At 62.8% G+C, this 27,396-nt stretch overlaps 13 protein-coding genes across 13 annotated transcripts; 9 read left to right on the top strand and 4 right to left on the bottom strand.

Annotated features, from left to right (window-relative positions):
- Positions 1-22: 22 nt before the first annotated feature.
- Positions 23-937, bottom strand: AMSG_03199 (uncharacterized protein; the record flags this gene model as incomplete). Its single annotated transcript, XM_013904595.1, has 1 exon — positions 23-937. A coding segment is annotated over one exon (915 nt), but the record flags the coding sequence as incomplete, so codon positions are not given.
- A 169-nt stretch (positions 938-1,106) lies between these two features.
- On the bottom strand, positions 1,107-2,016 carry AMSG_03198 (uncharacterized protein). The gene is made up of 2 exons (XM_013904594.1): positions 1,947-2,016; positions 1,107-1,747 (listed from the first exon to the last, which is right to left on the bottom strand). The coding sequence occupies exons 1-2, from the start codon at positions 1,988-1,990 to the stop codon at positions 1,180-1,182; spliced, it is 612 nt and encodes a 203-aa protein (XP_013760048.1). The 5' UTR covers positions 1,991-2,016; the 3' UTR covers positions 1,107-1,179.
- A 213-nt stretch (positions 2,017-2,229) lies between these two features.
- Positions 2,230-3,536, top strand: AMSG_03197 (proteasome subunit alpha type-3; the record flags this gene model as incomplete). The annotated part of the gene is made up of 2 exons (XM_013904593.1): positions 2,230-2,250; positions 2,722-3,536. The coding sequence occupies 2 exons, from the start codon at positions 2,230-2,232 to the stop codon at positions 3,463-3,465; spliced, it is 765 nt and encodes a 254-aa protein (XP_013760047.1). The 3' UTR covers positions 3,466-3,536.
- A 499-nt stretch (positions 3,537-4,035) lies between these two features.
- On the top strand, positions 4,036-7,725 carry AMSG_03196 (uncharacterized protein; the record flags this gene model as incomplete). The annotated part of the gene is made up of 1 exon (XM_013904592.1): positions 4,036-7,725. One exon carries the CDS (start codon positions 4,036-4,038, stop codon positions 7,723-7,725), a length of 3,690 nt encoding a protein of 1,229 aa, XP_013760046.1.
- A 206-nt stretch (positions 7,726-7,931) lies between these two features.
- Positions 7,932-8,810, top strand: AMSG_03195 (catechol O-methyltransferase). Its single transcript, XM_013904591.1, has one exon. The coding sequence runs from the start codon at positions 7,972-7,974 to the stop codon at positions 8,671-8,673; it is 702 nt and encodes a 233-aa protein (XP_013760045.1). The 5' UTR covers positions 7,932-7,971; the 3' UTR covers positions 8,674-8,810.
- Positions 8,811-8,930: 120 nt separating this feature from the next.
- On the top strand, positions 8,931-10,268 carry AMSG_03194 (serine/threonine-protein phosphatase PP-X isozyme 2; the record flags this gene model as incomplete). The annotated part of the gene is made up of 2 exons (XM_013904590.1): positions 8,931-9,096; positions 9,492-10,268. The coding sequence occupies exons 1-2, from the start codon at positions 8,956-8,958 to the stop codon at positions 10,266-10,268; spliced, it is 918 nt and encodes a 305-aa protein (XP_013760044.1). The 5' UTR covers positions 8,931-8,955.
- Positions 10,269-10,413: 145 nt separating this feature from the next.
- AMSG_03193 (uncharacterized protein) lies at positions 10,414-11,074 on the top strand (the record flags this gene model as incomplete). The annotated part of the gene is made up of 1 exon (XM_013904589.1): positions 10,414-11,074. The coding sequence occupies exon 1, from the start codon at positions 10,418-10,420 to the stop codon at positions 11,072-11,074; it is 657 nt and encodes a 218-aa protein (XP_013760043.1). The 5' UTR covers positions 10,414-10,417.
- Positions 11,075-11,363: 289 nt separating this feature from the next.
- Positions 11,364-12,386, top strand: AMSG_03192 (uncharacterized protein; the record flags this gene model as incomplete). The annotated part of the gene is made up of 2 exons (XM_013904588.1): positions 11,364-11,371; positions 11,464-12,386. 2 exons carry the CDS (start codon positions 11,364-11,366, stop codon positions 12,248-12,250), a joined length of 795 nt encoding a protein of 264 aa, XP_013760042.1. The 3' UTR covers positions 12,251-12,386.
- Positions 12,387-12,987: 601 nt separating this feature from the next.
- On the top strand, positions 12,988-13,533 carry AMSG_03191 (uncharacterized protein; the record flags this gene model as incomplete). The annotated part of the gene is made up of 1 exon (XM_013904587.1): positions 12,988-13,533. The coding sequence occupies one exon, from the start codon at positions 12,988-12,990 to the stop codon at positions 13,531-13,533; it is 546 nt and encodes a 181-aa protein (XP_013760041.1).
- On the bottom strand, positions 13,517-14,796 carry AMSG_11756 (uncharacterized protein). The gene has a single exon (XM_013904800.1). It carries the CDS (start codon positions 14,676-14,678, stop codon positions 13,536-13,538), a length of 1,143 nt encoding a protein of 380 aa, XP_013760254.1. The 5' UTR covers positions 14,679-14,796; the 3' UTR covers positions 13,517-13,535.
- Positions 14,797-15,810: 1,014 nt separating this feature from the next.
- On the bottom strand, positions 15,811-19,656 carry AMSG_11755 (uncharacterized protein; the record flags this gene model as incomplete). Its single annotated transcript, XM_013904799.1, has 4 exons — positions 15,811-16,629; positions 16,743-17,984; positions 18,023-18,301; positions 18,382-19,656. The coding sequence occupies 4 exons, from the start codon at positions 19,654-19,656 to the stop codon at positions 15,811-15,813; spliced, it is 3,615 nt and encodes a 1,204-aa protein (XP_013760253.1).
- Positions 19,657-21,286: 1,630 nt separating this feature from the next.
- Positions 21,287-26,022, top strand: AMSG_03189 (voltage-gated ion channel superfamily protein; the record flags this gene model as incomplete). Its single annotated transcript, XM_013904586.1, has 2 exons — positions 21,287-22,940; positions 23,274-26,022. Exons 1-2 carry the CDS (start codon positions 21,304-21,306, stop codon positions 26,020-26,022), a joined length of 4,386 nt encoding a protein of 1,461 aa, XP_013760040.1. The 5' UTR covers positions 21,287-21,303.
- Positions 26,023-26,322: 300 nt separating this feature from the next.
- Positions 26,323-27,095, top strand: AMSG_03188 (uncharacterized protein). The gene has a single exon (XM_013904585.1). The coding sequence runs from the start codon at positions 26,365-26,367 to the stop codon at positions 27,016-27,018; it is 654 nt and encodes a 217-aa protein (XP_013760039.1). The 5' UTR covers positions 26,323-26,364; the 3' UTR covers positions 27,019-27,095.
- Positions 27,096-27,396: the final 301 nt, after the last annotated feature.

Here is a 27,396-nt window from a genome sequence, read left to right as displayed (position 1 = left end):
TGACCGCTGCGGCGTCGGCCACAGCCTTGACATCGAGCGCGAGGAGGGTGACGTCGCGGACCCGCTCACGGCCGAGGTGGGCCACCAGCTCGAGCGCAGGATCGGTCATCTTGATACCAAACCGTGCGAGCGCGAGCCAGGTCCGGAAGTTACGCTTGCGCTCCCGGCTGCCACGGAAGAACGACTGCTTGCGCGAGTCGGCAAACTCAAAGTACTCCTCCTTGGAGAGGTCCTCGGTCAGCTCGACATCTTGCTTGAGCCGCTTGCGGTGGTACAGGTGGCGGATGTCGAGCGCCCGGTCGATGCTCGCCTCGATCTTGTCGGGGTGGACGCCAGTGTACTCGAGCGCGTCCCGCGGGAGCTGATACACAAACGACATGAGTGTATGGGTGTTGCGCTTGCGCTTGCGCTGCGACTTGTGTGCAGCAGCGAGCGCTGCAGCCTTCTTCTGGGCCATCTCCTCGGTCACCAACTCGTGTCCGCCGTCGTCGTCCTCGGCCTCGTCGTCGTCGTCTTCGCCATCGTCATCAGCCTCGCTCTCGCCGTCGTCACCGACATCAGCCTCATCGTCGTCGTCATCGTCGTCACCCAGTGCCATGTCACCGTCCCCGTCGCCGCCATCACCGTCGCCCGGGCCAGCCTTCTCGGCCTGCGACCTGGCGGTCTTGGCGTCGAGAAAGAAGGCCACATGGGCGTGGACAGCCGGCTCACCACGGGTGCTAAACACCACGTCGTCGACCGAGACCTTGCTTGCACCATTCCGCTGAGCTGTGCCTACCGCCTTGTTCAACAGCTGCAGCATGTACTTGCGGGCAATGTCCAGCATCAGCTCCACAGCCTCCGAGTCGGACGTCGCCGAGTCGCCGGCAGACCGCATCATGTCCGCCACCACCTTGACCATCTCCCGCTGGACCGTGTCGTCCTCTTTGTTTGCCATGGCTTCTTCACCTGTGCGTGTATGGGGGGGAGGGGGGGGGGGGGAGGGAGGAGGCTGGGAGTTGGGTATTGGGCGTGCGGCGAGCGACGTGTAGTCTCTGCCGGTGGGGTGGCGGTCGGCCGACTGTGGCCGGTGGTGGTGGTGGTGGTGGTAGTAGTCATGAGCCTGGTCATGATGGTGCGAGATTTAACAAGATGGTAGTAGGTAGTAGTTGTATGGTTGTATGGTTGTGAACAATCTGTCTAAGCTTGCGCCTGCTCCTGCTCCTGCTCCTTAGCCAGCGCGTCGGCGAGCATGTTCTTGCGCATGGCTGCGAGACTGTTGTCGCCGCCGGCCGCTTCGACCTCGGCGGCCTTGGCGGCGGCGAGCTGGGCGACCTCGGCATCAGATGAGACGCCGGCAAGGGCGATGGGCTCGAGCTTCTGAATCGGCTTGACGCCACTGTCGGTGACCTCGGAAGCCTTGGACTTGATCTCCTCGGGCGTCATCTCGGGTGCGTTCTCAAAGCACGTCTGGTTGCAGAACTTGCGCCCGGCCGACGTCACATACGACACGCCCAGCTCCGCCGAGCACGTCCGGCAGACAAAGCATGCCTTGTGGTAGGTATCCTCCCCAGCCGTCACCACCGCGCCCTCGGTTGCCGGCTCGCCGCAGGCAGCACACGCCAGCGAGTCCTTCCCGTTGGCGCAGGCCACGTTGCAAAACGGTTTGCCATCGGCCACAGTAAACTGGCCCGATGCAAACTGACTGCCACAGTGTCCGCATTTGAAGCACTCATTGTGCCACGAGGCGTCCAGCGCCGTGATGTATCTGCGTAACAAGCAGAGAGCCCCGGCCACCGATCATCGCCACCGCCACCGCCACCGCCACCGCCATCACCACCACGTCCATCACATGTAAGCTATATGCCTGTTCCCCCTCCTCCTCCCCCTTCTCCGCATTCCTCCCCCCCCCCCCCCTGCCTTCCCCCTTCCCTCCCCCCTTCCTTCCTCTCCTCCCTATTGCGTACGCCCCCTCCAGAGCCTGCGTGCAGCCGTGGCAAGTCGACGCCATGTTTCAGGTGAATTCAAGCGAGAAGCGTGCCACAGTGCGAATGAATGGTCCAAGACGAAGCCCAATGACTGTCATTGACCGATCATTGGCCGATCATTGTCAAAAAGCCAAAGCGACAACCAGAGTATCAACCAAAGGAGCAGCCAGGTCGAGGAAGAGGTGAGCGAGTGCGAGAGGAGGTGAGCTTTCGCACTGGCCGCGCTACCATTGCCATTGGCACCGCTCTCTCCTCTCTCACCATGTCTTCTATTGGAACTGGGGTACGCTGTGCATGAGTTGGATGGGTTTGGAGGGAGGGAGGGAGGGGGGGGGGGCGAGTGGGCTGGCTGGCTGGCTGGCTGGCTGGCTGGCTGGCTGGCTGGCTGGCTGGCTGGCTGGCTGGGCTTTGGTGGCAGGTCGCTCCCGTTTCACACTTGCTCGGTGAAGAACGTGGCTACCTCGGCAAACGCTGGGGAAGTGTGGGAGGAAAGAATGAGGGGTTGGAGGAGGAAATGGTAGTGGGGGGGGAGGAGGGGGGAGGGATGGGGGGGGATGGGGGGGATGGGGGGGATGGGGGAGGGGAGGGGAGGGGAGGGGGGAAGGGGAGCAGCTGGCGAGGTCTTTCGGCGGGTGCGGCCGATTCGGCCGACAGGTCGCACTCGGTCTGGCACGCGGGATAGAGAGGGAAAGGACTAACGAGGGGACGAGGGTGGGCATGCGGGATGTGATGCGGATGCTGTGGGAATGTGTAGTACGACCTCTCGTCGACGACGTATTCGCCGGACGGGCGGGTGTTCCAGGTGGAGTACGCGTCCAAGGCTGTGGACAACTCGGGCACTGCGGTGGGCATTCGCGTCTCGGATGGGGTGGTGTTTGGGGTGGAGAAGCTCCTCATCTCGCCGATGCTCCTGCACGGCTCGAACCGTCGGGTGTCGACCATTGGCCGGCACATTGGAGTCGCGTCGTCGGGCCTTGTGGCCGACGCACGGGCGCTCATCAACCGCGGTAACCAGGAGGCAAACGCGTGGAAGTCGACGTACGGCGAGGAGATCTCGGTCAAGGTCCTCACTGAGCGGCTGGCCTCGTTTGCGCAAGTCTACACGCTGTACGGCGGTGTGCGCCCGTTCGGCTGTGCCCTGCTCCTCGGCTCGTGGACCGAGGCCGCGGGCCCGCAGCTGTACATGATCCAGCCGTCCGGCGAGGCGTACGGCTACTTTGGCGTTGCCGTCGGCAAGGGCAAGGCCGCGTGCAAGACCGACATCGAGAAGCTTGACCTCGAGTCGATGACCTGTGAGGAGGCTGTTGTTGAGATCGCCAAGATGATTCACTCTGTCCACGACTCGGACAAGGACAAGGAGTACGAGCTTGAGCTCTCGTGGGTCTGCCGCGCCTCAGGCGGCCGCCACCAGCTCGTCCCGGCCGAGCTGCGCGACTCGGCGCTCGCAATAGCGACGGCCGAGTCCTCCGACGACGACTCGTCGTCTGATGACGACTGATGCGCGTGCCTCTGTGTTGTGTCTTTGCGAGTGAGCGCAAGACAAGTAGCCGGAATGAAAACGAATCCCCATCATCGCGCTTTGTGCAGCGCCACGAACCGCTCGGGCCCCGACCGCCGCCAACTGCGAGCGTTCGCGCAGGCAGGGCGTGCCACTCGTCTCCACGAGGCCACGTCATGTCCATGTCCCACACACAGTCGCGTACTGCTCGGGCCCGGGATGACGTCTACGACGAGAGCCCGAGTGGAGAGCATCAACAGCGCTCCCGTTCGCACCGCCACAGCTCGCGACGCAGCGAGCTGGCGGGCAAGCGGCGGCGGAGCGAGCGGAGCGGTCGGAGGAAGCGGAGCGGTCGGAGCGAGCTTCACAACAGCTCACAGAGTATGCAGGGCTACAAGAAGACTCGCCGTACCGTCAGTGCTGTTGGTGGCGTCGGTTCTGTCGGTGTTGGTGGCGGCTCAAGTGCGGGCGCGGGCGCAGGCGCGGGTGGGGGGTGGGCAAGCACCGGACGATGCCAGAGGCTGTGGCGGAGCTACTCGCGAGTCGCAGGTCGTGATGTGGATCAGAGCCATGGGCGGAAGCGTATCGCCCGGCCGCTCGCCGCAGAAGAGCCGCGAGGGCGCCGGTGATGTTGCGGACGATGCTGGCGGGCTTCCGGTCTCGTCACATTTGCATCCGCAGCATCACGAGTGGAAGCTGGCTGCCGGGCGAGCAAGGCGACGGTTCTCCGCCGAGATGGCCAAGCGACGGCGGGTGCTGTCGGGCGGCAAAGTGGCCGACAAGTCGCGAGACAAGGTGTACGCCACGCTTGATGCAGCGATGTCGGTCCAGACAGGGAAGATCTCGCTCCGCAGCCACGGGCTGGCCAAGCTCGAGCCGAGCCTCATTGTGTTCATCAAGCACGCCGAGGATCTCAACCTCGCGTCAAACATGCTGACCGAGCTTCCGGTCGCCTTTGGTGAGCTCTCGTTTCTCACGCGACTCAACCTCAACCACAACGCACTGCGGTCGCTGCCGGACGTCTTTGACAAGCTCCCGTCGCTAGAGTGGCTCTACTGCCGTGGCAATGCATTGGAGACGCTGCCGCCATCGATGGCGTATCTGACTCGGCTTCGCGGCCTCCAGCTCGGGGCTAATAGATTCCGCAAGCTTCCCCCGTGGACGGTTGCGCTCAAGAGCCTCATCACGCTCGACATATCGTTCAACACCCTGGAGGCCATTCCGCTCGAGCTCGGATCGCTGCACAAACTCAAGGAGCTTTCGCTGCTTGGTAACCCACTCAAGGCTGCGTCCGACATTATGCTTGCGCAGACTGGCGACATCGGCGCGATTGTGGCAGCTATGCGCGAGCTTGCGGCCGACGACGACGCAGAACCCCCCGCACGGTCGGCCGTGGGTGGGACGACTGAAGGCTCAGCCGTGCCTCCGCCAGCGCCCGAACTGGTACCGACGCCGTCGCCATCGCCGACCAAGTCACGGACCCGGCGACGGGTCAAGACCGTCAGGCGAGTCGGAACCGAGTCCAAGGCTGTGCAAGTCAACTTGGTCGACCTACCGCCACTTGCGGTGCGCGATTGTAATGGGAACGAGGCGAGCTGTGAGGGCACCGCGACGTCGACCGCACAGGCGGCAGCGGAGATCAACACTGTGCTCCGCGAGCAGCTTGCCGCCATGACGACTCAGATCGAAGCTCTGGTGCTCGATGAGACAGGCGATATTGGTCCGGCGATTCGGTACCACTCGGCAGCGCTGAGCGAGGAGATGCAACTCCTGGAGCTACATCCCAAAGCCGGCGACACGGCGACCCACCAGCTGCGGGCCCAGGTCCGTGACCTGACGTCGAGCCTGGCAGAGGCGCGGGCGCGGGGTCGGACAACCGGCCGCATCGCTGCCTTGACCCGCCACAACGAGCAGCTGTTGCGACAGGTGCAGATGGCGCGCAGCCGTCGTCAGGGACCGGACCATGCCGAGACGCTCGTTTGCCGCCAGCTCTCTTCGCGTGCGCGGATGCTCGGCGCCGAGCTGCAGGTCCGCCAGGCAAGTGGGGCGGCGGAGCGGCAGGCAGCGCTGGCGACTCAGTCTGCTGTGCTGGCAGACGAGCTCGGGGCGTGGGCTAGTGGCGTGCCAGAGAGTGAGCTGCCTGTGGACACCGATGAACATGTGCTGCGGCAGCAGATTGGCGAGCTGGAAGCGGCACTCGGCGACGCGGCGTCTGACACGAATGACGAGCCGTCGTACGCTGCGGCTGCGATCCACAACGCGGCACTCGCAAAGCATGTGGCGCTATTGCACGAGCGCGCGATGGAAGAGCATTTGCCACAGCTCGGTGAGGCCGAAATTGTGTTGCCAGACACCCCGCCCGCCGACGCCGGGATGGAGCAAGTGAGCGTGGGCGTCGAGGCCAAGCTGTGCGGCTGCTTTGACATGGAGTCTGTGATGCGGGTTGGAGGCGATGACGGTGACGGCGGACTGAGCATGGAGACAGACGTCAGCTGCGAGCTACTGCCACCGGTGCCGCAGAGCGGCATTGTGTCAACGCCGCTGAAGCAGACGCCGGGCTTGTTGCTGGTGACGAGTGAGGGCGCCGAAGGCGCGATTGCGGGCGAGAGCGAGAGCGAAGGCGAGTTTGACAACGGTGAGCTTTCACCGGGCGAGCTGCGGATGATGACGACTGCACTTGAAGAGGAGAGGCGGCGAGTGGCCGAGACCATGACGGTCTTCCAGCAGTACTTTGAGGAAGCGTCGTGTGCGCTGCTGGAGCAGGAGGATCGCGAGCGCCAGCTCGCGCACGAGCGACTGACGGTGGCGTCGCAAGGTGTGGGCAAGATGCAGCAGTCTGTCGACGCGCTGCTGAAGCTGCTACTGGACATCGGAACACGAGCGGACTCGAGCGCGCAGTCAACGCTTGTCGCGGGCATGATGAGCACGATTGGCAACCTCGACGACATCATGCCTGGAGTGGTGAACACAGTCATTCCACCGGCGGCAGCCATTGCCGAGGTCGAGCCGAACGACGGCGCGGCCGAGCTGCAGGCTGCTGCGCGGCTGCTGTCGGAGAAGCTGACCAAGCTCTGCGAAGAGATCATGGCTGTGGAGAAAGAGACGGTGATGAGCTTGTCGCGGTCGGCCGAAGCAGGCGGTGGGGATGCGAGCGAGGGCACTGCGCCGGTGGCGGCTCCGCTGAGGTCGACACAAACCGAGCTCGAGCTCATCGACTCGATCAACATGTCCAAGGACGAGCTCGGGCTGGGCAGTGGGGATGAGGACGGTGAATCGTTTGTCTCGAGCGGAACCGAGAGCGAGGGCGAGCAGGCGGCCAGCGTTGGGCCGCCAGGTCTACTTGCCTCGGGCTCGTTGGTGAGCATGCTTGCGCTGGAGGAAGCCGACGAGGGCATGTTTGATGCGGCTACCTCGCTCTTTGACTCGATCAACGTGCTGCTTGTTAAGCGGTCACTGCGGCCGATGCAGGAGCCGCGCAAGTTCCTCACCTCGGTCCGGGCGAAGCGGCGGTCGTCGATGGTGTCGCTTACGCAGAGCCTGATCCGATCGCGGTCGCGGCCGCACATGCGGCACGAGGCTCTGCGGGCGGCGCAGCCGCTGCGCAAGATGAGCATGCCGTACGCACTGCACCCGCGACAGTCGCCGGTGTCCCGGGACGACGCCACGCAGGTCAGATCAACACTTGTCGGATCGGACCCATCGATGGGCCGTGACATCACGCTCGCCCGCGCGCTTGTCGATGCGGAGCGGGCAGCTGATGAGGCGTTCCAGGTCAGTCTCGCCGACGCCGGCCCGTCTGGTGAGGAGATCTCCCGCTTCCCGAGCGGTGCCGGCAGTGGCACCCAGAGTGGCTCCGGGAGTGGCTCCGGGAGTGGCTCCGGGAGTGGCTCCGGGAGTGGCTCCGGGAGTGGCTCCGGGAGTGGCTCTGGGAGTGGCTCTGGGAGTGGCTCTGGGAGTGGCTCTGGTAGCGGAAGCTCCCGCGATTCTGACGGTGGCCGGTCGGATGATGGCGATCTAGATGCAAGTCATGGTGGCCAGTCAGAAGACAGTTCGGCCAGCGGTGGTTCGGGCGATTACCCGGCAGCTGGCTTGGGCTCGGCAGCTGGCTCGGGCTCGGCAGCTGGCTCGGGCTCGGGCTCGGGCTCGGGCTCGGCAGCTGGCTCGGGCTCGGGCTCGGGCTCGGCAGCTGGCTCGGGCTCGGGCTCGGGCTCGGGATCCGACGACTCCGGATCTGATGACAGTGGCGATGGAGTGGCGTAACTCTGCCGCTGTAGGCGGCGACATGGCCAGTGCGTGTAAAGTGCTCGCCCTGTTGTGGCGCAGTCAACGGTTGCAGCGATTGGGTCCATTGTTGTCGGGAAGAAATGAATTCCTTCGCAGCGGCAGCATGTGCGACGCGGCACCTGACAAAACCAGGGCCGCAATCCGCCGCAAGTGACCGCGACCAAGGACAGCCACACAGAGACCAACCAATTGACCATACACTCAACGTAACCAATCAACACCATGAGCACTACTTCTGCAGAGAACAACGAGCTGGCGCGCGAGCTGGCGTTTGCGGCGCACATCGAGAGCCTGGACGAGATTCGTGGGGACGCACGGGCGACGGTCGACGCTATCGATGCCTACTGCTGGGCCGGACAGTGGATGATGAATGTCGGCGATGAAAAGGGCCAGATCGTGGACGCTGCCGTCGCGGAAGCCGCACCTGACGTCATCATCGAGCTCGGGATGTACTGCGGGTACTCGGCGCTGCGGTTCGCTTCGCGGACTCCGGCCACTACCAAGATCTTCTCCATCGAACCGCATGCTGGTCGCGCTGCAGTGGCCAAGCGGGTCTTTGCCCATGCCGGCGTCTCGGATCGCATTGTCTGGCTCGAGGGCACCGCCTCGGACGTCTTTCCCTCTCTCCTCAACAAGATCCGTGTCGAGCTCGGGCTCGACTCCGACGCCTCGCCGGGCAAGCTCCTGTTCTTCTTTGACCACGTCAAGGGCGCGTACAAGCCCGATCTCATGCTCGGCGAGAGCCTCGGCCTCTTTCCCGAAGGCGCCGTTGTCGTGGCTGACAACGTCATCTTCCCGGGCGCGCCCGACTTTCTGGAGTACGTCCGCGCCTCCGACAAGTGGAGCACAACTTTCCATGCTTCACATCTTGAGTACTCCAAGGACGAAGACGGCATCGAGGTCTGCATCCGCGTCGCCGCCTGATCCGATGGATCGCGCCAGAGCGCAGCCGATCATGAGCTGCCCGCCCAACCACGCCCCAGCGGCCGCCACGGTCATCACCGCCTCATGAATACGATGCCGCCCAACCATCGTTCATAAACACTATTGCTGCGCCGCAATTGCCGGCTCCCCCATCAGCTGGTCCACACGCATCATGCGCGCCAGTGTACCTGGTGCCAGGGTGTCTGCCAGGTGGCCCCAGTCGGCCAGCCGCTAGCCGTCAGCCTCCCGGTCACCCCACCCCACTCACCAGCTTCGGCCAGCATGTCCGAGCTTGACCGGCAGATTGAGCGACTGCTCAACTGTGAGCACCTTCGAGAGTCCGAAGTGAAGACACTGTGTGCCAAGGCTCGTGAGATTCTTGTGGAGGAGGCCAATGTGCAGAATGTCGATGCCCCTGTGACCGTACGTGACAAGGCGAGGAGGTCATCCTGCCTGGCTGAGGCAGGGGGGGGGGGGGGGGGAGGAAGAAGGGGAGGGAAGGGGAGGGAAGGGGAGGGAGGGAGGTGATGGTAGTATGACAGTGAGTGCGTGGGTGTGCGTGGGCAGGTGTGTGGGTATGGGTGCGGATGCGTGTGGCGGTGCGTGTGGCGGTGCGGGTGACCAAAGGCAGGGAAGGTGTCCCCTCCCAGGTGTGGGCAGGGGGGCAGGGGGGCAGGGGGGGCAGGGGAGGCGGGGGGGCACGGATACGCACTCATGTATGGTCCATGTCTGTCTGCGTGTATAACTATATGTATGCCTGTGACTAGGGTGGGGGGGGGGGGGGGGGGGGTGGACGTGGTCGGGGCGGGAGGGTGTAGGTCTGTGGTGACGTCCATGGTCAGTTCTACGACGTCAAGGAGCTGTTCAAGGTGGGCGGACTCTGCCCGGAGACCAACTATCTGTTCATGGGCGACTTTGTGGATCGTGGCTTTTACTCGGTCGAGACCTTCCTGCTGCTGCTGGCGCTCAAAGTGCGGTACCCGGATCGGATGACGCTTCTTCGCGGCAACCACGAGTCGCGGCAGATCACCCAGGTCTACGGCTTCTACGACGAGTGCCTCCGCAAGTTCGGCTCGGTCTCGGCATGGCGGTACTGCACGGAGATCTTTGACTACCTCCCGCTCTCTGCGCTCATCGAGGGCCAGATCTTTGCCGTCCACGGTGGCCTCTCGCCGTCGCTCAACACATTGGATCAGATCCGGCTGCTCGACCGCAAGCAAGAGGTCCCGCATGACGGCGCCATGTGTGACCTCATGTGGTCGGACCCTGAGGAGCAGGTGGACGGGTGGGGCCTCTCGCCGCGCGGCGCAGGCTACATCTTTGGCGCCGACGTTGTCTCGCAGTTCAACCACACCAACGACCTCAGCCTCATTTGTCGCGCCCACCAGCTGGTCATGGAAGGCTACAAGGCCATGTTTTCACAGTCACTCATCACCGTCTGGTCCGCTCCCAACTACTGCTACCGCTGCGGCAACGTCGCTGCCATCCTCGAGTTTGATGAGAACCTCAACAAGAACTTTCTCATCTTCTCCGCCGCGCCTGCTGACCAGCGCGGCTCGCCAGCCAAAAAGGCTACCCCGGATTACTTCCTCTAAACTCGCTCTCGTTGTACCAAACTGCCAAGCCGCCAAGCCGCCAAGCCTCCGAGCCGCCGAGTTGCTTACACGCCGGCCTCGACTCGCTCCGCCGCCCGCCCGCCCCACCGCCACTCTCTCGTCGCCCTCGCCACACACTCATCTCATCTATGCCTCTGACCGCCACTCAGCGAGCGGCGCGACTGCCGTGGGCAGACGTGGTTGCGCTTATCTGGTTTGCACTCGACGCAGTGACGCATCTGGTCCTTGAGGCCTCGTACCTGTACTACGCGCTGCTAGTGCCTGGCGGGGCGGCGAGCTCTGACTCTTGGGCCGCCTCCATCTGGGTAGAGTACGGCAAGGCAGACACCCGATGGGCTGGCAACGACCCAGGAGTGGCTGCTCTTGAGCTACTCACAGTCTTTATCGCCGGTCCGCTCGCGGCCTGGCTCTGCTGGGCCATCTGGACCCGACGCGCTGATCGCCACGTCTGGCAGGTTGTCATCTCGGTCATGGAGCTGTACGGCGGCGGCATGACGTTCATCCCCGAATGGATCGCAGGCTCGCCCTCGCTCCGGACCCATCATCCGGTCCTCACCTGGGTCTATCTCGCCTTTATGAACGGTGTCTGGGTCTACGTCCCGCTCGTTCTCCTCGCCGAGTCGATCCCCATCCTCATCGCCGCCTGCGACGCCACCTCGGTCCCGGTCGCCCCGGCCTATCTCTCCTCGGCATGGCACACCTCGGTCGCCGTCATCCTCGCCATCTACGCCGTCGCCGTCCCGCTCATCCTCGCCACCATGTCGCCCGAGCACCCTATGGTGTAGCCATCCGGGACCTCTACCCCCGCAACCCAAAGCCGAAACTCCTAGTCGTGGTCCTCTTGCTACTCATCACTCCGTCCCCGATCACCCGATCACTCGGTTCCCCCACCTCGTCTCCACATTCCCTTCCCCCAGCCGCACAGCGACTCGCCGCCGCCAACCGATCCCACCCACTCTCCCCACCCCTCCCTGTCCCACTCCCGCACCGACACGCACACTCACACACACACCACTCCACCCATACGCACACACACACCACACACACACACACACACATACCCACACTCTTCCCATGCCCAAGTACTAGTACGCCCTACGCCCCTCCCTCCCTCCCACCCACCCCCCCCCTTCCCCCCTCCCCACTCACCCCCTCCCCCCTCCCATACACACAGCTGCGACTACTGCGACAAGTTCCTGGTGCGGGGGACGGCGAGTGAACGGATCTCGCACAACACCGGATGGAGGCATACGGATGTGGTGCGGCAGTACTACCAAGAGTTGCTGGATGAGGTGCCCAGACTCAAGGCTCTCTCGGCTAGCATTGCCGTCAAAGCCGTCTTCGATACTCCACCGCCCAACATGAGGCACGGGTCTCCGCCCGAGGAGTTTGTGGCGCCCAAGGATTGGGACTCGCCGCCGCCGCCTATGGTCCCGCTGCATGTCTTGGGTCTTGGTGGTCCTCCGGCTCATGGCCATCCGCTCCATCCTCATCAACCACATCCGCACATGGCTCCCCTCATGCAGCAGCATCCGCCGCCGCATCACATGATGCAGCACCCGCCGCACCCGGGCATGCACATGCCCATGTCCATTCCCGGTGGCCATGCCATGCCCATCCATCCCCAGCAACAGATCCACCCCGCACACTACCCCCCGCATATGGCTGGTCCCCCTCCTGCGGCCGCCTATCCTGTCCCGAGCCCGTATCCGGGAGCGCATCCTGCGCACCAAGCCCACGCCATGCCGCCGCAGCACCAGCAGCAGTTTCCGCCTCAGGATCCCGCCGCAGCTGCCGCTGAGCAGGCAAGGGTCCAGGCCCGCATCCACGCCGCTGCCGCCGCAACAGGCGCCAACCCCCACGACGCCTCCCGCAAGCGGGCACTGGAGCCCGAGCCGGAGAACGCCCCTGCCCTAGGCCAAGACCCCAGCAAGCGCCAGAAGACCCTCGCGTCCTCGTGATCCTGCCGCACACCGTACACCGTTCATCGCGCAGCCACGCACAACCACGCGTAACCACGCACAACCACGCTCCTTTATCGTATCCGTACGCGCATGAGCATCATCAATCAACATCCAACAAACCAAACGTCCCATGACCAACCTGCAGATCCCCCCGTCACACTATCAGTGTTCATCATAGTAATTGCCCCCCACCCACCCCCCCCTCTTCCCTCCTCCCCGCGGTGAAGGAGGGATCCCTTCCCTCTGGCAGCAGCTGCTGCTCAACTCCCCACCACCGCCACCGCACACCCGACGCTGGCCAGACCCACCCAAATCACACCACCATGTTCCGGGCGACACTCACATATGCCGCCGCTGGAGGAGGAGCAGGAGGAATTCTTGCTTGGTTTCTCGTCCCGCGCAATCCGGCTACCCCACCTGCTCGTCCCTCACGGCCGCTCCTCCCGCCGAGCGACGCCCGAATGATGCAGACGTCGGCAGAGCGATTGGACGAGTCTGAGGCAAGAGAGATCGTTGACACAAAGGTAGAGACGCTTGTGGCTGCTGGCGTTCCGATCCTGGCTGCAGAAGCACACGCTCGCCTCTGCTCGCCTGATATCGATCCAACAGGCCGATGGGCGCTGCCGGAGAGCATTGCGTCGAGGACATGGACCGAGGATCTTGCCAATGGCTCACGCCGGCTAGTGACGTTGCGGGCACTGGCGCGCGAGCCGGCACTGTCGCCGGCGGCGCGCATGACGCGTGCGGTGGATGCTGGCGCCTTGGTTCTCGCTGGCGCACTCTCGGCCGCTCTCGGCTCGCTCATCGGCTCGCCGTTCATCCTTGCCCGCGGCCCGGCCTCGCTCGCCGCCGCCGCCCGAGCCGCCCCGGTCCGTCTCGGCCTCTCGTGGGCGGCACGCGTCCTGCTTCCGGCCGTTCTCGTCTTTCCTCCGCTTGCATCGGGCCTCATCTTTGGCATCGACGCTCTTGTGCCGACGCTACGGTACGAGAGCAACGACGGCTTCTCGCCGCGCTTCCGCCAACTGGCGTACGTGGTGCCCGGCATGGTCGTTGCCCGGACGGGCGCGGCCACCAATCCGATGGTTGGTGTAGAGACGTTCTTTGATCCGCGCCAGCCCGACGGCGGACAAGCTTCACTCGTGGCTCCACCATCCGACGCGCCCGATGCCTACGGCAAGGCCTCGCTTGTCTCTTCCGGCCTCGTCCTCGCCGTCGGCGCTCCCGCCATGATCCCAATGGCTCTGCTCGCAGCGCGAAGCCTGGTCCGATCGCTGGTCTAGCTTTACTGGATGGCGCAGCACGATTTCTTGGCCGGAGCCTGGGCCAGCGTCGCCTGGGTGTTGCGGATGCGGGCGTCGAGGCGCTTGATGCGGGCGGTGACGACGTCGAGCTTGGACTCATAGGCCGCGGCCTCGGCCTCGAGCTCGGCCACCCGGGCGGCAACTTCCGGGCTTGCGCCTGCAGACCGCCCGTTGGGCCCGGCGTTGAGCTCGAGCTCGTCGTCAAAGTCACTCGGGATCGAGTCGCACGACGCCTCGGTGGCGGTGTAAAAGACGGCCGAGGCGGTGTCCGACCAGCCGTAGTCGGCAAGGTAGGCCGCGCTCTCGCCAGCGGCTCCCGAAGCCGAGCCAAAGCGGACAGCGTCTTCGGCTGCCTCATTGGCAAACGTGTACTCGTAGCTCGACGTGCCGCCGTACGCCGGCTGCAGCTGATCCGGTGCAATGTACTGGTGTAACTCGTCAAACATCGTGTCGCCCGAGAAGAGCAGGACTTTGTCCATGGTCCGCTTAGGCAAAAAGGCCTTGGCGATACGGTAGGCAATGGAGAAGAGCCAGTTTGGATACAGCACGTATGCGGTGCCGAGCCGCTCCGGGTAGTGATCCGAGAGAATGGCCATCAGGCTGCGGACCATGGTGGTGTCCGAGTTGGCCCGGCCGGTGTCGTAGCGATCAAGGACGACCGAGAACTGCAACTGGCCGTGTTGCTCGGCCGTCCGAATGCCGCGCGCAATCTGCCGCATCACATACTTTGTCGAGTGGTCCAGATCGCGGGTGTTCTTGTCGTGCCTCCGCAGAATAAACACCATGATCGGCCTGCCCAGGCTATCAAATCCATGAAGAAAGGCCTTGTTGCTCTCCAGCTCCTCTACAATCTCATCATCATCCACATCCACCAGCTCTGGATGCTCCTCGCGCCAATGAATGTCATCAATCAGCAGCTGCTTGCCCTTTTCATAATTCCACTCTCGCGCAATGAGGAACCTCCACGCCGTCACTTCGTCCACATCGTATCCGGCAGACTCCAGCTCGGCCACCAGTCGTCCTGCCAAGGCCTCCCGCTCCTCTGTCGGCTCCCAGTACGACGAGCTTGGCCGGACAAAGCCTCCAATCCTAGGCCGGTCTCCATCTTCCCCTGCACACGCCATACTCGCTCACACTACCTCCCTCTCTCCCTCTTCCTCTCTCTTTCTCTCTCTCTGCTCTGTCCTCGACTTCCTCGCCACACAAACCGCCCAAACTGCCCAAACGAGCAACGAGCAGAAAGGTGTGGCTGGGCGTCACTGCAAATTCCCTGCTGCCTCGGTCGAAAAACGCCTCTGCTATTTGCTCGCGCAGCACTCGTTCGAACGCCGCATCTTGCACCACTCCAGCATCTCCTGGTGTACATCGATGGGTATGGTCGTACCAGAGCTAAAAGTTTACGCTAGCTTGCTTCGGGGAGTGGGGGTGGCGGGCGACGGAAGGAAACGCCACGCCGGAGCGATCCGGTACGGTGCAAGACCCGTTCCGACGTGGTACCAGCGCGGGCGCGCGGCGACGCCACCGCGCCGGCCGCATCGCCGTTGGCCATGGTTTGTGCGCGGCTTCGCGACATCGACCGAGTCGGTCGCCGTGATGGCGATGGCGACGCCAGTGGCGATGACACCTTTTGCGAGACCATGGTGAGTGGTGACCCCGGTGAGACAGTCTCACCACGCGAGGCATTGGGGGAGTTTGTCGTCGCACGGATCCGCTTCCGCGTCCGCCGCCGCACCAGGCCGTGGCTCACCGTTGCAGCCCGGCCCACAGAGTTCTGTCGCGGGGTCCTCGGTGACTCGCCTGACTCGGCCGATGCCGTCCGAGCCGAGTCGATCGACGACTCGAGCTCCATCTTGCCCACTGTCACAGACCGGTGTAGCGCCAGCTGTCGCTTGGCTCGAACCGACGACGGCTTGCGCCGCAGCTCCTGCGACGATGCTCCACGTGCAAGCGGTGGCGACATCGTCCGTGATCCATCGCCTGTCGCCGGCGACGCAGGCGCCACCACATTCCGCCGCGTCTTCGACCGCCGCACACGTGTCCGCGTCCGCGTCACAGGTGCCGTCCGGTTGAGCATCGCCGCTCCGTCAGACGACATCAGCCCCGAGTTGTCGAGTCCATCAAACGACGTCGTCAGCTCATCGCCAACCGTAGGCAACGACTCGGACAGTCCGGGACTCGTTTGCGAGTTGGGTGACGCCAGCTGGTCAATCCGTGGATTGCGCGGTGGCGTCGTGTCCAGCGGTGCCAGCTGATCCTTCAACTCGGCGCCGCTGGCGTTCGCTGCAAAGGTTCCGACGCGGACGCCATCACAGTCAGCCGGCCTTCGTCCGACGGTGGCAGGAACTGCTCAACGTCGGACATGCTCTCGCTTGTGCTCGACGACCCGCTCGACATCGATAGCCCGGACGTCCCTCTGTCGCAGCCGTCCGCCATCACACTCATGTCTGCTCCGTCAAGCTCCACCCCGCCACTGCTTCCGCTTCGCGAGCCGCTGCCCACCTGCTTCACCGCCGCTTCATCGTACACCGTCGGCATCACGGCCGCAGACGTCGCCGCACCGCGTGCGCGCAGTCGGCTCCGCATCTTCAGCGCCAGCCCGCGCACCCGCTCGTCCACCTTGGCAGACGCCGGTTGGTGCGTGAGATCATGCCCGGCTGCACGCTCCTCGGTTTGTGCGATCACTGCCCTTACAATCGTCGCAAACGTCAACTGCTTCGACTTGCGCTTGAAGCACAGGTACACCACTCCCATCACAATCAGCCCGCTGATCCCCACCACAAACGCAAACACAATCACCGTCGAAACAACGTCGTTCGCAGAGTTCGACAGCGATCCGGACATGTAGTTGAGCACCACAAGCGCAATCGAGATGACCGTAAACCCGGCCTCCATCGCGTTCTTCCACACGCTGTTGAACGGCCGCGTCGACACAACGGCAATCCCAAACACGCTCAGTGTCGCCAGCGATACCCCAAACTGGATGTCCGGCTCGTGCATCAGAATCGAGTCGCACACTGCAAGCACGCCGTACATGCCAAACTGCAGAAACTCAAACCAGTACGCTCCCTCCTTGAACTGCTCGTACCAGTACCCAAACCGCGACCGGAACACCGGATCAGACCACAGCCGCGCCGTGTTGCGCCACACGCCCACAAACCCGAGAATCGGATACCCCACAACATACCCACAAACATCACGTACGACACAATCGCCACGGGCCAGTGCCCGCCCTCGTAGCACACCGTCGACGGCTCTGCCACAAGTCGCATCCGATCGTCCCGCCCGGGTAGGCAGTACCCACCACGCAGAATGTACGTCGACAGCGAGAGGTACATCATCGCCAGCAGAATCACAAGCGTTCGTGCCACTCGGTTGCGGTAGAACCGGTGCGAGTGCGTCACAGACTTGGCCAGCGCAATGAACAGCACAGCCGCAGCCACGGTCGTCCCGAGTAGCGCTGCGTTGGCCCAGAACAGCACCGGAAACACAGACGAGACCACACATCCCGGTCGTACAAACTCGGCATCCATCGTGACGAGCGCAAAGTACGAGTACAGCGTCCGCAGCTCGGGTGAGAGCCGCGACACGTTCATCTTGGCCACTCCCCGAATCATCTGCACCGTGATGATCACCCGTGACAACGTCGACAGTGTCCGGTCCTTCACCACAAGCGCGGCAAGAATGAACGCGCCGTAGAAGACCGCGTTCGTTAACAGTAGACCTGCAAAGATGCCCTTGGTATCCGCACCGCAGGATACGCACTCGCCGCCACGCTTAAAGTACCCGCTCTCGCAAGCAGCGCAAAAATCGCCGGTGTATCCGGCTGCACACGCCGACGTCGCCCCGCCGAGGCATCGTGCCGTCGAGGGCTCCGGGCATCGCTCCACCCACCCGACGTTCTCGTTCGGGTTCCAGTATCCAGGCAGTGGCCACATCCGGAACCCGCCCGGGCAGTACGCGCCCGTCGGACACGTCCGACACGCCGTCCCGCGTCCAAACTGTCCGGGCTGTGGACAGTCGTCTGTGAAAAACATTGTCCGCTCCAGCACAGACGCCTCACTCCGCAAGTTCGTCACATTGATCGTCCGGTAGCCCTCACTGGTGTACGACGGCGTCACCACAGTCATCATGCTGCTGTTGTGATACGTCAGCCGCGGGCTGACAAACTCGTAGTGCTCGTCGCCGATGCCCACGCTGCATCCGGGTACAAACTGGCTCCCGTACAGCGTGATCGTGCAGCCCGCAAGCGAACAGACCGACGGCGACACGCCCTCCAGCTGCGGCCTTGGGTACTCGCCGGGAAGCACTCCAGCGCCCGTGCCCCACGAGCCCACAAAGTTGTCAAACACCACGTTCGGATCCGGTGGGAACGACGTCCCATTGCCCGCCAGGAACGACGTCCCGATCACACGCACCGCCAGCTCCTCGGCCTTGGGCCCACCACATCGTCGCTTGCTCCTGTCGCAACAATCGAGATGTTGAGCACGCTGTACACCCCGGGATCCATCCACCTACCCGTGTAGTCGCCGTCCGGTCCGGCAAGCGGCGGCACAAACTCCAACAGTCCATCCACATCGGCCCGGCTCAGCACAGAGCTGCCAAACCCGCCGCCGTTGGACGTAAACGCAAAGTACAGCACAATCGTGTCACCCGGCGACACAATCACGTCCTTGTCGTTGTCGTCGATGACCTCGCCGGCCACCACCGTCGGCGGCCGGATCTTCTCGTTGCATGTCGGCCCAGTCCACTTGGACACGCAAACGCATCCCGGATGAGCCATGTTGTTCGAGAGGCAGGTCCGGAACGCAATGAACCCCCCTGACCCACAGTGGGCCGCCCCACAACGATGGTGTTGGACGACGCCGAGATCGCTTGGCCGTAGTCCACGACCGTAGTTCCAGGATTGGTGAGCAGCGGAGGTGTGCCGGGCGCAGACACGGTGGCCTCGTGTGCAAAGACGTATGGCGTGACCTTGTCGGTGAAAATCTCAATCTCACTTGACGTCCCGCCGTCCGTTACCACCATGAACACGTTCGAGTGTGGATCTCGAGAGAGCGCTACAGCTTGCCCGAATTCGTAGGTAGTCACAGCATTGGGGTTGGCCTCAACTTGGATAGAGCTCCAGTTGTCAGACACATCCTTGCGCAAAAATACAAGCCCGCCGTGGGCGTTCGACGATATCATCGTGCAGGACACAACCAGGAGGTCATCCACAGCGGCGAAGGAGACAGGGAGGATCAATGTGCCCGTTCCTCCAAGATCGGCGCCCGTAAAGCGGCTGACCTCGGTGTACGATATGCCGTCAGCAGCATGGTAGATCGACAGGACATGTTCAGCCAAAGGAATCAGCCCAGCCTTGAGCTGCCAACTGGTGAAGAGCCAGTTGCCCACTGATGCCATGATGGTTCCAAAGTGATTCGGGTCTCCGCTGGTAACGGTCCCCGGCAGCAGCGTCGCGATACGTCCCCATGCGTCGGCTCCGGTGTGGTCCCGGCCAAACACGTCGATACCACCAAAGGCCATTCCATCTGTGCCTGCCGGCGCTGGCGGCGATGGCGTCGCGGTCGACGGCACTGTGGCAAACGCGACCTGGCCGTCGTCACGGAGCAAGACCGTGGTGCCGAGTGTCTTGAGCCCAACCACGGATGACGTTGTTCCCGTCGCCACCAGGCCCCAGTTGTCGGCGCCTCCGGCATCGCGATAGTAGATAAAGACTTGGTCAGCCGTAGCCGGCCAGGTTGCGCGCCGCTGACCGAAAAAGTGGGCCACGGCAAGGGTGGTCCCGTCCGGCGTGATCGAGACCGATGCGCCAAAGTTGGCGTCTACGGCCACAGACAAGCTCACCTGCGGATGCCAGAGCATCTTGTGCAACGTATAGCTCAAGTCGGACTGGCGGTACATGATGCGAACGGCGCCTTTCTGGTTAACGGCGTCCTCTGTGCCCGGTCCACCAATGACAACGATTGAGCCATCTGCGGTGATGTCAGTGGCGAGGCCAAGCCGGTCTGTGATATAATGGTTTCCTGTGACATGGAAGGACCGCGTGTCATATAGGCTCGAGGGATCAAACGCATCTGTAGTGTCCGTCGGGGCGTAGTTCATGACCTCTGCATATGGATAGGCTGTCGTCACGGCTGCTAGCATCAACGCCAGCAGTGACAAACGAGTGCCACAGACTCCGACGAGTGGAAACATGGACGCAGTGGTGGTGGAGGTGGTGGAAGGTGGGCAGCAAAAGTAGGTGCTGGACCAGGAGAGTTGGAGAGTTGGAGGTATAGGTGTTGGTACGTGCAAGCTACCCTCTCGGTTCGTGGGGATGTACGTGAAGAGGACGTGGGGGAGGTTTGACGAGTGTGTGGCTTCCAGGCTATTGGCCAATAAGTGGAGTCGAGACGATAGCCGCTGGTCCACGGACCCGCATCAAGCACTGGTCGCCAGCTTGGTGGTGGAGCTTAATTGCCTACAGCCGGCACGATTGTGACCAGCGGAAAAGCAACAATGTGAGAACACATAGGTCATGAGCGTTGGCACATAGTGAACCTGCAGAGCGCAGGTTTGCGCTCGACCATGTTGGCTGTTGGGGTGACCACGTGGACGTTTGCGGACCGCTTGCTCTTCTCCAATATTTTTGACACCACTCGGGTTTCAGGCCCTGAAAGGCGCGTCCCCTTCCCACACACATCACAGAGTAGCATAGCATATGATGACCATCGTGTACTTCTGAACGCGACGCTTGCTTGTCGGAAGTCGTTTTACACGTGGCGGGGCTATTCGCGACCATCGCAGTGCGGCGGAGCGTCGAGGGCATCGTGCGCCGCAGGAGCACCACCGTCAATGAGCACACGCTTGCGCCAGAAATACGCCTGAAGCAAAGCGGACGAGTGCAGTTCGCGCCGCCACGATCACACCGTACGCGTCCGCGGCGAGGAGCGGACTCGGTGTGTCCACCTCCTGTGCATGGACTCATGATTCGAAGCGTACATTCGACACCGCCATGATATCGCGGGTCATAGGAGCAAAGCGATGACGGCGTCCTGGCGAGTTGGCGCTGGGGTACGATGTGCCTCAATTTCGTTCCAGCGTCGGTGCCGCGGAGCACATAGGGCGGCGTGAGGTCAGCTCTTGGGGTCATGGCCAGCCCCAGACAACCCAATCCGATCGTACCGAGTTCACAGCATCAACCTTTGCCGATTACCCCTATCACATGATGATGGTAGACAATCCGCATCGAGTACAATTCCAAAATCCAGATTGCCAGCAAGAGACGAAAACGATGTGCGCGGGATGGAGCAGGGGGTGGGACTGCGGGCAGCGCCGTCGAACAATTGCCACACAAGAAAACCAGGCAGTCTATTCATCGACCGACATCAACAGGGCTCTACCAACACTTGACCCCCGGCGAGCCGCACTGCCATGCCAGGGGAGTTCACGGCCTACGTAGGTCGCGACAAGGTACGTTGTAGTGAGAATATGGGGGGCAAGGCATGGGGCGTAGTCTGGTTTGGAAAGGGGGGATGGAGCAAATGTGAGGAGGGGGCAGAAGGCGGCCATAGACTGGCGAGCGGGGGGCTGCGGGCTGACTGCGCGAGCTGGCGTAGCGCTCAGTTTTGGTTCTGTGAATGGAGGATGTGAGGGTGTGGGGTTTTTTTTTCGTGCGACCATGATACCCAGCTCGGGCGGTTCTCTCACATGAAAGTGATTGTGGCTTGGCGAGGTGTGTAGCGGTACGAGTCGCGGGCATGCGGGTTGATGAAGCCGTCCAACTGGCTGCGGTACACATGCATCCGGATTGTGGACAATCTGTGGTTTGAGCGCGCAGTGCTGTCTGTGATTGTGGCGAATGTGGTCATTCTCATTCTCGAGTCGCGGTTCTCAGAGTCGACATTTGAGGCGCTGGAGATTGGGTTCTCTGTGGTGTACACGATCGAGATGATGCTCAAGATCACTGCGTCAGGCGTGTGGCGGCACAAGACGGCGTACTTTCGGGACGGGTGGAACTGGCTCGACTTTGTGGTGGTTGTAGTTGGATGGCTCACGCTTGTGCCTGGAGTCAAGAACGCGACGGCTATCCGTGGGCTTCGGGTGCTGCGGACGTTGCGGACTCTACGGCATGTGCGCGGCCTGCGTGTGCTCATCGAGACGTTCCTATCGGCGGTCCCTACGTTTGCTCGTGTCCTTGTGCTCATCGGATTTGTGATGGTGTTCTTTGCAATTTACGGGACCAATCTGTGGTCGGGCAATCTTCGGCAGCACTGCGTCGGCTTTGGGATCGTGGATGAGGACGTGCGGTGCTCGCGCGACCCGAGCCACGGGCTGCAGTGTCCGACGGTGTCAGCGTTTAACCCGGTCTCGTGCGTCAAGCTGGGCGAAGAGCGTAACCCGGATCGCGGGTTTACCTCGTTCGACCACTTTGGATTTGCTTCGCTTGCGGCGTTCCGGGTCTTCTCCGGCGATGAATGGGCCGAGCTCCTGTTCTTCGTCATGGACTCGTGGTCTGCCTGGGCTGTTGTCCTCTTCCTGCCGTTTGTTCTCTTCTCCTCGCTCTTTGCCATCAACTTCATGCTCGCCGCTCTGTTTGACCACTACGTGGACATTGAGGCCGAGGCACGGGCGCAGGACGAGGCGCTCGAGTCGGCCATTGCCCATGCGCGGACGCTGGCGGCCATGATCCGGACGCGGCACCACCATGGGGCGCACCGTGGGGGGTCCGGATCGGACGACGACGACAACGACTACGAGTCTGGATACGGCGAGTACGAGTACGATTCTGAGCCTGATTACTCGGAGGAGCAGGAGGCGTCGAGCTCGGCGTCGTCGACGAGCTCGTACATGACACTCTACTCGGAGCCGTCCCAGGCGGAGGCCAAGGCCGAGGTTGTGCGGCGATACAAGCCGGCGCATGGGGTCGGCGAGGCGCCGCGGTGGTGGGAGCACCCGATTGGGGCGTTCCAGTTTCGGCACCGCGAGGCGTTCAACTTTTTCTCGGTTCCGCAGCACAAGCTCAAGGCCGAGTACCTGAGCAACAAGCCCGGGTTTGTTTCTGCGCTTCGGCGGATGACCGATTCTGTGGCTTTTTCTGTCGTGATTGGTGCGCTTGTCCTTGCCAACGTCGTGGTCATGGCGCTCGAGCACGCGTCGATGAGCGAGTCGAACCGTGACAAGCTCGACCTCGCCAACGCCATTTTCATTGGTGCCTTTATCCTCGAGTTTTTTGTCAAGCTCGCCGCCATGGGTGTCAAGGGTTACCTCCGTGACCGGTTCAACATCTTTGATGCTCTTGTTGTTCTGGCGTCGGTCATTGAGCTCCTCTTTGCATCGACAACTTCGATCTCTGTCTTCCGTGCACTTAGAGTGGCGCGGATTTTCAGGCTGGCCCGGACGGCCCGGTACGTGACTGTGTGCTTGCCCTCTCTCCCCTTTCCCTGTCACCTTTCTTCCCCCAACCAGTTCATGCTCGTTACTGTCGTTTTCCGTCGACTTTGACATGTAGCAACTGGGATATCAACGCGGGCGCCACTGCGCCTGCCGCAGCCCCTCCGCTCGCAAGAGCGCAGGTGTGGCAGCGGCGGGGCCGACGTGGTCGCGCGCTACAACGATGCATCTGTCGGCTCTTTGTATCCCTTCATCCTTCCGTGTCCCCCCCCCCCCCCCCCCCCACCTACCACCACCACTTACCTGATGCCAACCGTGTGCTGTTGTTGTTGTTTTGCTGAGAGCAGGTGGATGACGTACGTGCGGACAACGCTGCACTGTGCATACAAGTCTGTGCCGAACACGCTGTTCCTTGTTGTGCTCACATCGCTGTTTGCGCTCGTCTTTGCGCTCATCGGCAAGCAGCTGTTCCAGGACGAGATGCGGTTTGATGAGACCGACGTTCCGCGGACCAACTTTGACTCTGTGTTTTCGTCGCTGGTGAGCGTTTTCGTGCTCATGAGCGGCAAGGGCTTTGCGACGACGCTGTACGACACGATGGAGGTGGAGCCGTGGTACGGGGCGCCGTTCTGCATTGTTGTGTTTGTGTTTGGCAAGCTACTCGTTGTCAACCTCTTTGCTGTTGTCATTCTTTCCAACTGGGACCCTGTGGGTGCGCAAGCTGAGGCCGAGGCTGATGCGCGTGACACAAGCACCGCCAGCGAGTCGTACTCGTATGTGGCTGACTCGTCCGAGCTGGACTCGTACTCTGAGGAGCAGGAGGAGGCGTCGCGGAAGCGAGGCGGCGGCAAGAAGAAGCGGCGCAAGTCGGCGAAGCGCGAGTCCTCGTCGTCGTCGTCGCTCTCGTCGCTCTCATCGCTTTCCGAGTACGGTACGCGGACGGCGGCGCTCGGGTACTCGTCAGACGAGGTTGGCGGCGGCAGCGGGGTCTGCGGTGCGGCTGGACGGTGGTTGTACGAGTTGGTGACAGTGCCGCGGTCTGACGGGCATGTGGGTGTCCCGGTTCACCTGGCCAAGACCAAGCCAGAGGGCGTGGCATCCGGGGCGTGGCTGGTAGCCTCGCAGGGGTACGAGATGGTTGTGGACGTGCTCATTGTTGCTGCGTGCGTGTATCTGTTCTGGGACGAGCCCGGGAGTGAGGGCGACGTGCTGCGTGTGCTTGACATTGTTGTCTTTGTGCTGTTTGCGCTGGAGGCGGCGGTGCGCGTTGCGACGTACCGGACGGCGCTGCTACGCGACGCGAGCGCGTGGCTGGACGTTGTGGCGCTGGCCGGATGCGGGCTGGGGCTCGTGGGCGGGCTGCGATTCTTGCGCGGGCTGCGGTTCCTGCGGCTGGTGCGTGTACTCTCGCGTCTCCGTCCCGTGCGAGTGATGGTTCGTGCGGCGCAGGTGGGCGTTCCGCGGCTTGCGGGTCCGTTTGCGGTGTTTATCATGTTCTTCTTTGCGTTTGCGCTCATGGGCTTGCAGCTGTTCCAGGGTCGTTTCGGGCAGTGCTCAGACGCTACGCGGACGAGCGTGGAGACGTGCAAGGGGCTGATGGGGCCGAACGAGGCGCGGGTGTGGGTGACGCCTGCGGTCAACTTTGACGACTTTGGGCAGGCACTGTACGCGATGCTGCACCTGACGGCGCTGACGGACTGGACGCCGGTGCTGTATGCGGGCATTGACGCGCCGCAAGAGATCAACACTGCGGCGCAGTTTGAGGCGTCGCGGGCCAACGCGCTGTTCTTTGTGGCTTACATTGTGGTGCAGCTCTGGTTTGTAGCGCCGCTGTTCTTGGCTGCTGTTGTGGACACATTTGTGGACGTAGCACGCGAGATGGGCGGCTCTGTGTACGAGCGTTCGTCGGTGGTGGATGCGCGGCTGGGCGTGTTTGTGACGGAGATCTCGACCGAGCTGAGCGAGGAGTACGAGGCGCCGCCGGCGGGCGCGTCGTGCCGGACGCCGGTGTTCCGGATGGTGACGTCGGACGCGTTTGAGATTTTGATTGCGGTGATTATTGTGATCAACACGGCGTACCTTGCGCTCCGGCACGAGGGCCAGACCGACGAGTGGGACACGCACCTGCTTGTGGTCAATGCGGTGTTTGTGGCCCTCTACGCACTGGAGGCGCTGCTCAAGATTGTGGGACTCGGGTGGCAGTACTTTTGGCCGTTGTCGTGGAACACGTTTGACTTTGGCGTCCTTGTCCTCTCTGTTGTGGGCCTTGTTCTCGAGGCGGCCGAGGGTGAGGCGACGGCGCTGTCTGTCTTCCGGATGTTCCGGCTGCTGCGTACGGTGCGGCTTGTGGCACGGACGGGGGCAATGCAGGCGCTGTTCCACGTGGCGACGCGTGCGCTGGTTCCGCTCGTGCTTGCGCTCGCGGGCGTGGTGGCGATGACCCTGCCGTTTGCGTTTATGGCGATGGAAGGCTTTGGCTCGCACTCGCTCTCGCGCGGGCTCGATGACAACCAGGAGTTCCGGTCGCTTGGGCAGGCGCTGCTTCAGTTTATGCGGGTCTTTACCGGCGATACGTGGGGCTTCCTCGTGGAGAGCCAGCTCAAGGGCGATGGGGCGGCGGTGGCACTGTTTGCCATCTACTGGGTGGCAGTGTTCATGGGCGGCATCCACGTCTTTACCTCGATTGCTTTTGCAGCTTACGGCGAGGCAACGCGGTTTGTGCAGCTGTACAACCGCCGTGAGACGCTGCACGGCTTCCGGATGGCGTTCCTCGACGAGGCCGGCGGCGACCTGGAGCAACCGATTGCCCCTGACGCGCTCCGCGACGTGCTCGCCGAGCTCCCGTCGCCGCTGGGGCTTCCTCTCGACGCACGCAAGGCGCACGCAATGGGCCACTTTACTCGCTACGACGTGGCAGTCCGTGCCACCGGTGTGTACTACGGCGACGTCGTTCGTGCCTTTATCCTCACCGAAGTCGGCCATGACATCGGCACCGCCACCGATGGCGCCGGCCACGGCCGAGTCATCTCCTCGATGGCGCGCGAGACCGAGGCGGCGTTTACTCGCGGCAAGAGCAAGAGCAAGGGCAAGCGATAGACGTGAAGTGAACAAGTTGATGTGCTGTTGAGCGGAGGCCATGGGTCGGTTTGCCGGTGGTGGCCGAGTGGCCGAGTGGCTGTGGCATGTCACGTGGTCGACATTGGTTGAAGGGTGAGGTTGGCGGGTTGGGGGTGGGGGGGGGGGGGGGGGGGGGGGTTACAGAGCGATACAGCCAACTCGAAGATTGTAGTTGTGGATAAGCGCATGCAACAAGGGAGAGCAAGTGGCCACATGTGGTCGTTGTATGGTGGTGGGTGTGGTGCCCGTCGTGGTCGGACTGGTCTGGTCGGTGGTCGTCGTCTGGCTGGGCGGTTGTGGCTCGACCTGCTGCTCGCCACCATGCTTCTGACGGCTGTGATGGCGGTGGCAGTGGCGGGTGAGGATGGTGGTCAACGCGGAAGAGACCTTGGTGAGGTTGGCCCAGAGTTGTGGGCGGACAAGGTCCAGGTCAAGCCGGTGGTGTTTGGCGCGGGTGCGGCCGAGGTGCGAGCAACGGAGGACGACGACGGCAAGAACGGAAACGTGGTGGCCGAGGTGATGCTGGCGAGTGAGAGCGGGAGGCTTGGGTCGCAAGCGTTCAATTGCTCGGAGCGGACGTCCTGCACGGCGTGCAAGGCGCATTCGTCGTGCGGCTGGTGCCAGTCGACCAAGAGCTGCTCCAAGGGATCGTTCCTGGGTCCGGATCACGGCACGTGCGACGACTGGCGCAAGAGCTTCTGCTTTGTGGCGGACAAGTGGCTGCTGGTGGGCGGGGCAGGCCTGCTGTTCCTCATCCTCTCTGCACTCTGCTGCTGTGTGTACTGCAAGTGCCGGGCGCGGTCGAAGCGCAAGACACAGAGTCTGCTGGACGACTACGAGCGCTGGGTGGACGACATGGAGAAGTCAACTTCGGCAACGCCTCGGACCAACGCACGGCGGGAGCAGATGAATGCCAAGTACGGGCACCTCATGCCCAAGTCACCATCAACCAACGGCTCGTACGGTGCCATCTGAGCAATCAGCGCGCGTCCGTGGAGATAATGTCCGGTGAGGAGAGGCCTCATCCAACAAAGTGTTCAACAGAGAGCAGATGATGTGTCAAGTGGAGGGGGGGGAGGGGGAGGGGGGGGGGAGGGGGAAGGGGGGGGGTAGGGGCGATACTGTATTGGGAGGTACTTACTCTATGTGTGTGTGTGTGTGTGCATGCATGTGTGTGTGTGTGTGTGTGTGTGTGTGTGTGTGTGTATGCGGTGCCTGTGTGTGTGTGCTTGGTTGTGTCTATGGCTGTCTCTCTGGTCTCTCCTGTCCTCCCATACTCCACAGACAAGCACCGCCGCCTTGTGTCCACCCTCAACACCCTCAACTGCCTGTTCATCGTACGTGCCCCCCCCC

Source organism: Thecamonas trahens, assembly GCF_000142905.1.
Source record: "Thecamonas trahens ATCC 50062 unplaced genomic scaffold supercont1.12, whole genome shotgun sequence".
Classification (NCBI taxonomy): Eukaryota; order Apusomonadida; family Apusomonadidae; genus Thecamonas; species Thecamonas trahens.
The sequence above is the reverse complement of the archived record's forward strand: the minus strand, read 5'-3'. Positions and strand labels throughout refer to the sequence as shown.

What these genes read in the sequence shown, in the direction of transcription:
- AMSG_03198 (XM_013904594.1), bottom strand. Translation starts at nt 1,990, where the DNA reads ATGGCGTCGACTTGCCACGGCTGCACGCAGGCTCTGGAGGGGGC. An exon ending in ACGCAGGCTCTGGAGGGGGC is followed by an intron (nt 1,748 to 1,946) that starts GTACGCAATAGG and finishes CTTGTTACGCAG; the next exon opens with ATACATCACGGCGCTGGACG.
- AMSG_03195 (XM_013904591.1), top strand. Translation starts at nt 7,972, where the DNA reads ATGAGCACTACTTCTGCAGAGAACAACGAGCTGGCGCGCGAGCTGGCG.
- AMSG_11756 (XM_013904800.1), bottom strand. Translation starts at nt 14,678, where the DNA reads ATGGCGTGTGCAGGGGAAGATGGAGACCGGCCTAGGATTGGAGGCTTT.
- AMSG_03188 (XM_013904585.1), top strand. Translation starts at nt 26,365, where the DNA reads ATGCTTCTGACGGCTGTGATGGCGGTGGCAGTGGCGGGTGAGGATGGT.